The sequence below is a fragment of the Neopelma chrysocephalum genome, unplaced genomic scaffold (assembly GCF_003984885.1).
Source record: "Neopelma chrysocephalum unplaced genomic scaffold, ASM398488v2 Primary Assembly neopelma1_96137, whole genome shotgun sequence".
Taxonomy (NCBI): Eukaryota; Metazoa; Chordata; class Aves; order Passeriformes; family Pipridae; genus Neopelma; species Neopelma chrysocephalum.
Window position 1 is genome coordinate 1 of NW_020924786.1, and position 5,969 is coordinate 5,969.

The window sequence follows — 5,969 nt, forward strand, 5'->3', positions numbered from 1 at the left end:
CCCCCCCCAGCTCATCCCTGTCTCCCTCCCCAGCCCCCCATCGCCCCTTGCCCACTCCCATCTCTCCCTCCAGGACCCTCCAGGCCCGTTTTTCCCCCACCCATCTCCATCTCTCCCTCCAGAGATCCCCAGGCTCATTCCGATCTCCCCACCACACCTTTCCCAGCCCCCCATCTCCCCCTCAGAGCTCCCCCTAAGCCCATTTCCCCCCAACTCACCCCCATCTCCAGACCTGCCGAGCCCCCCAAACCACCTTCCCCCAGCCAATACCCCCATCCCCCTGGGTGGGCAGCCCCCGAGTGTGGCCCTGCTGTGCCTCCTGTGCAGGACAAGCTGTCCCGGGAGCAGCAGCTCAGCACGGGGGGGGCTGCACAAGCTGAGGACGCTCTGGCGCTCGGCACTGGGACACGCCAAGGACCAGGAGCTGCGCGGGGACATCGAGACCCTCAGCCAGACCTTCTCGCAGGTCCTGGACTGCAAGGACGCCGTCATCGAGGTGGGTGAGGGGCCGGCGGCGTGGGTGGGGCCGCAGGGGATGCTTGTGACCCCCCCTAAACTCCACAGGCGCTGCGGAGGGAGCTGGAGGAGGCGGAGGAGCAGCAGAACCGAGCCCTGCGCAGCCACCTGAGCCTCACGGACCAGCTGCTGCAGCTCCAGCGCTGCCGCCTGGGCTACCTGGAGGAGGGGTTTGCTGCCCAGGTGGGCGCCCTGAAGGCAGAGTTTGAGGCTGAGAGGTGCGGGATTTCTGGGGGGTGAAGGGGGACGGGGCAGCAGTGGCGCCCGGGGGGGTGTCCCGGGGTGGGGCTGAGCCTCTGCCAGGGAGGGAACCCCTGTGCCCCCCGTGTGACCCCGCAGGAGGATCATCCTGAAGCAGCAGGAGTGGGAAAGCTGGTGTCTAGAGGACATGGCGGAGGCCACGGAGCAGGACCACGCCAGGACCGACCACGAGGCCACGCTGGGCTTCCAGAGCGCCCGGGACGACATCAAAAGCAAGGCAGGGCCAGGAGGGAGCGGCCAGGGGGCTTTAGGGCTGGAGAGGGAGGTCTGGGGGCGGCAGGTCACCCCTCTGTGTGTCCCCAGAGCTGGCAGGAGCAGCAGTACAGCCGCCTGCAGCTGGTGGGGAGGCTGGAGGGGCTGTGGAAGCAGATCCAGAAGGCCCGGCAGAGCTACAACGAGGCCACGGAGCACAAGATGGCCGAGTTCAAGGAGCTGCTGAGGAAGTGCGAGAAGGGCTCCCGGGAGATCGAGGAGCAGGCGCAGAAGCTGCAGAAGCTGCAGGTTTTGGCAGGGAGCTGGGTGGCTGTGGGAGCAGGGACGCCCCTGCCCACTGCTCGCTTCCCATGGAAGCACGGAACTGTTGAGGTTGGAAAAGCCTCCAAGGGCATCGAGTCCACAACGGGCTGGGCTAAGCAGGGGCCCCCCAAAGAGCTTGTGCTGCAGCACCTGAGCCGTGGCTCATAAAATCATGGAATTGTTAAGGCTGGAAAAGCCTCTGAGACCATCAAGTCCAACCATCGACCCAACACTACCCAGGCCACCACTAAGCTACATCCAGCCGTTATTTGAACACTCCCAGGGGACAGCACATCCACCACTGCCCTGATCACCCCATTCCAGTGCCCCCACCAGCCTTCCCACGAAGGAATTTTCCCCCGGCACCCAACCCCCTGTTCCGCCAGGACACGGTGGCGGCCACCAGGGCCCAGATCGCGGCTCACGCCCGGGAGAGCGAGGAGCAGATCCAGCGGGCCCGGGAGGGGAAGGAAGAGGCCCTGAGGCAGCTCCAGGAGCTCCGCAAGGAGGTGACCCGGGCGGTGGCCGCGGCTCGCGCCGACCTGGCCACGCTCAGCTGCCAGAGCGGGGCCACCCTCAAGGCGCTGCTGAAGGTGGTGGAGAAGGTGAGCCTGGCAGTGCCAGCCAAGGGGGGACATCCCAGTGTCCCGGTGTCCTCTCCCACCTGCCCTTCTCCGTGTTATCCCCCCCCCCAGGCCCAGCGCATCCTGCGCCTGGCCGAGATGTGCCGCCGGCTGGAGACGGAGGAGGAGAAGGTGCTGCCCTTCTACCCCTCCTCGCTGGCCGAGGGGGAGCTGCAGGACGCCCGCAGAGTCCTCCAGGAGACCCCCGTGGAGCCCCTGGCGCAGGTGAGGGGGCACCGCCCAGGGGGTCCTGGATGTGCCCACGGGGAACTGAGGCCCTGAGGACCCCCCAGCTCTCGTCCCTGGCTCCCCCCAGGCCGCGCAGGACTACGTGGGGCTGGAGAGGTTCTGGCAGCGGTTCAACAAGACGAAGCTGGAGGAGAAGGTGCTGGAGCGGACACGGGCGGCCCTGGCGAACAGGAACCGGCACCTGCGGGAGCTGCTCCAGCAGTACCTGGCGGGGGTCGCGGTCAACCGGAAGGTGCTCAAAGACCTCGACCCCCTCCTCGCCACCAAGCAAGAGCCACGTCCCCAGAAATGAGCCCCGAGCTGGGGCAGGGCCACGCTCGGGGACATCAGGACACAGCACACCCCGAGAGCTTCCAGGGAGGGGTCACCCCCCCAGACCCCATCCTTGGCTCTGCCAGCTCCAGCTGAGACCCTCACGGGCAAAGCAGGGCCCTGCCTGGTGCTTGGGGACACCCGGGACTATCACTGCCTGGAGATGCCATAAAAGAGCAAAACTGCCCAAAAATGTGCTCCAGGGTCTTTTCTCTGGGATTCACTGAGTGGGGGGGCTCTGTCGCCTTCCACTCAGGTCTGACGTGACCCACCAATGCCCTGGAGCAGGCAGGGAGCTGGGGGGGGTGCACAGCCCCTTGGTACTGCTCTGTGCCCCCCAGCACTCCCAGATCCATGCAGAGAGCTCAGGGGATGCACAGCCCCTTCCCACTGCTCCATCCCCACCGCTGTCCCGGTCAGAGCAGCCACAGATGCCAAGGGGAAAGTTTTATTTCTTTTTGGCTTTGTTCCTCTTCTCCTCCTTCAGCTTTTTCTTGGAGAGCTTGGGGCTGCTGGCCTTGCGGTACAGGTGGAACCCGATGAGCCCCAGCAGGGCCGGCACCAGCCCCAGGCACAGCAGCGGCACCACCTCGTTCACCATCTTCTGCCAGTAACTGGCCCGGGACAGCCCCACCAGCTCCACCTCGAACCGCAGCACCGCGTCACCTGCCAGGGGGGCACGGCCTGAGCACGGGTGGGGGGGGACACAGCGGCTTGGGGGGGACCCCACGGGGACTGCACTCACCTGGGATGGTGGGGGGGGAGCCCCGCTTGCCGTAGGCCAGGTGAGGGGGGATGATGGCTCTGCGCTTCTCCCTGCCACGGGGACACCGTCGGTGCCACGTGGTGGGGACACGGTGGGGGGATGCTGCCCACCCCCGTGCCCCCCATGCCCACTTACCCCACACACATGTCCAGCAGACTCTGCTCCAGGCCTGCAGGAGAGCGGGGAGAGGGGTGAGCAGGGCCGGCCGGGGGCACCCTGGGTACCCCCCACCCTCAGCCCCCTCAGCCCCCTCCCCACTCACCAGGGATCACTTGGCGCTTGCCCAGCTCCACCTGGAGCGGGTCCCGGCTCAGGGAGGAGTCGATGATCCGACCATCCTCCAGGGTGCCCTGGGGGACACACGGACACGGTCACAGCCGTGGTCACCCCTGGGGATGCAGCCCCGGGGCTTTCTCCATGCGGGTCCCAGTATCATCCCACTCCTGCTCTGGTGCTGATCCCAGTGCCCGCCCTGTGCCATCCCTGTCCCCCACTGTGCCACCCCCGTGCCATCCTGGGGACATCCCCACCGCTTGCAGTGCTAAGGCCATTCTCAGGGCAATCCTCGGGCTGATCCCAGTGCCAACCATGCCCATATTGGGGTTCTCCCACACCAGCCCCAGAGCCCACCCCAGTGCCATCCCCGGGCCGCCAACCCCAGTGCTACCCCTGTGCCAGTCCAGGTGCCCCCCAGAGCCCATCCTGAGGCTGTCCCCATCCCAGTTCCAGTGCCACCCTGGCGTCGCTCCCATGCCCACCCTAGTGCCGTCCCCATGCCCACCCCGGTGCCACCCCTACACTCACTCCCGTACCACCACGGTGCCACCCCAGTGTCCACCCCGGTACCACCCCCGGTACCGCCCCCGGTGCCGGCCGAGCCCCCCCCCCCGTGCCGGTGCCCCCCGCCCCGCCCGCGGGAGCGCAGTGCTGACGTGTTCCTCCCGCCGCCCGCCCGCACCGTGTAGTGGATGTGCACCGTGTCCCCCGGCGCCGACAGCTCCGTGCAGCCCTCGGGGGGGGCCACCTGCAACGGGGGGGGGTCACCGGGAGCCGGGACGGGGCCCCCTCGCCTCGGGGTCCGCGCACCCCCCGTGCCCACGTGTCCCCCGAGCGCTCCGCGAACGGGACTCTCCCCCCGGGTCCCCCGTCCTCCCGGCGCGCCGCGTTCCTCCCCGCAGCCCGGTCCTCCCCGTGCCCCCCCCGTGGCAGTCCGGTCCTCCCGGTGCCCCCCGAGCTCGCACTCATTCCGCAGCCCGGTCCTCCCGGTACGCTGTGCGCCCCACGCCCCCCGTGCCCAGGCCGGGCTCTCCGGTGCCCCCCCGAGCAACAGCGTCCCACCGGTGCCTCCGTCCCCCCTCCGGTGCCTCCATCCTCCGCCAGCGTCCCGCCGGTGCCCCGCCGGTGCCAGCTCCCCGCCCGAAGGGGCCGCGGGGGTCCCCGGTGCCCCCGGTGCCTCCCGGTTCTCCCGCCCCTTCCCCGTGCTCACGATGGTCTCCAGCCGCAGCTCCCGGGCGCCGGTTTCGGTTTCGCTCTCGGCGGCGCGGGCGAGCGGCGGCGGCGGCGGCAGCAGCAGCGCCAGGAGCAGCAGCGCGGCGGGGGACGGCATGGCCGGGGCTGGCGGCGGAGGAACCGGGACCGGCACCGGGACCGCCCTCCCCGCCCCGGGCCCCGCCCCCAGGACCGCCCCCCCCGCCCCGGGACCGGCCCCGGGACGGGCACCCGCGGCTGCCCCCGAGCCCCGGCGGGGTCGGGGGACAGGGGGATTCCCCGGGACCGACCGCTCTGTCGGTGCCCGGTGCCACTCGTGCGCTCCGGTGCCACCCGGTGCCACGCGGTGCCACCCGGTGCCAGCCGGTGCCTCCAGGTGCCACCCAGCCCGGCCGGCACGGGGGTCCGCCTCTGCCCGGGCACTGTCCCGGGAGGGAAGGTCCGGGTGGGGTTTCGGGTGGGGGTCCGGGCGGGGTTGGGGGCCGGGGGGGGGCTCGTTCCCCGGGTACAGCTCCCGGTGTCCCGTCGCCGCCGGTGCCAGCAGGCGGCAGCACCGCCCGGGGAAACCGGCGCCCACCGGGGCCCGGGACCCCTCCCCGGCCCCCGGCGGGTGCAGAGCATCCCTTCTCCCGGCACCCCAGCTTCCCTTCCAGCCCCCGGCCGTGCCGGACCAGGGAAGCCGAGCCCGAACGGGGGACCCGGGGGACTCGATTGGGGGCCCGGTGGGACCGAACCTGCCCCAAACATCGCCGTCCCTCTGCCTGGAGGTCCCCAGCCCGCAGAGTACCCCCGGTTTGAGGGGGTCGCACCGGCACACGGATTCCTCGCCCCGTGCCAGCGGCGATGGCCCCGTTGCCGGCAGTGGTGGCACTGGTGGCCCCGGTACAGCTCCCGGACGGTGGCCCCGTTGACGCCGGTGGTGGCCCCGGTGCAGCTCCCGGACGACGGCATCGGCACGCCGGCCCCACCGGCGCACCCACATACCAGCCCCGGTTGCCGAGAGGTGGGGAAGCCGCGCTGGCGGCGGGGCCCGGGGCGCTAATGGGATTAGGGGCGCCGGGTCAGCCCCCGCCGCACAAAGCCCGTCGGTCCGGCCGGTGGGAACGCGCCGGTGCCGGCTCCGCTGCCCCCCCCCCCCCCACCGGGGAACCCCGGTCACCCCCCATTGCAGCCCCCCGGTGTCATCTCTGCGGCTCCCACCCACCGGGGAGCCCCCGGACACCCCCGGTCTGACCCCC

The 5,969-nt window shown here is 70.8% G+C and overlaps 2 protein-coding genes across 2 annotated transcripts; one reads left to right on the forward strand and one right to left on the reverse strand.

Moving 5' to 3' along the window:
* Nucleotides 1-327: 327 nt before the first annotated feature.
* On the forward strand, nt 328-2,660 carry LOC113981124 (dynein regulatory complex subunit 2-like; the record flags this gene model as incomplete). Its single annotated transcript, XM_027708358.1, is given in 8 exon segments — nt 328-351; nt 353-496; nt 565-734; nt 856-994; nt 1,081-1,278; nt 1,680-1,898; nt 1,989-2,141; nt 2,233-2,660. Coding segments are annotated over 8 exon segments (1,272 nt in total), but the record flags the coding sequence as incomplete, so codon positions are not given.
* A 260-nt stretch (nt 2,661-2,920) lies between these two features.
* On the reverse strand, nt 2,921-4,854 carry LOC113981125 (peptidyl-prolyl cis-trans isomerase FKBP11-like). The gene is made up of 6 exons (XM_027708359.1): nt 4,730-4,854; nt 4,202-4,267; nt 3,506-3,593; nt 3,379-3,412; nt 3,223-3,293; nt 2,921-3,143 (listed from the first exon to the last, which is right to left on the reverse strand). Exons 1-6 carry the CDS (start codon nt 4,847-4,849, stop codon nt 2,926-2,928), a joined length of 597 nt encoding a protein of 198 aa, XP_027564160.1. The 5' UTR covers nt 4,850-4,854; the 3' UTR covers nt 2,921-2,925.
* Nucleotides 4,855-5,969: the final 1,115 nt, after the last annotated feature.

Bases quoted from the DNA above. Each gene is read 5' to 3' on its own strand.
- LOC113981125 (XM_027708359.1), bottom strand. From the start codon at position 4,849: ATGCCGTCCCCCGCCGCGCTGCTGCTCCTGGCGCTGCTGCTGCCGCCG. The intron at 4,268-4,729 runs GTGAGCACGGGG...CCCCCGTTGCAG, and splicing joins AGCTGCGGCTGGAGACCATC to GTGGCCCCCCCCGAGGGCTG. The intron at 3,594-4,201 runs GTGCGGGCGGGC...TGTGTCCCCCAG, and splicing joins CGGTGCACATCCACTACACG to GGCACCCTGGAGGATGGTCG.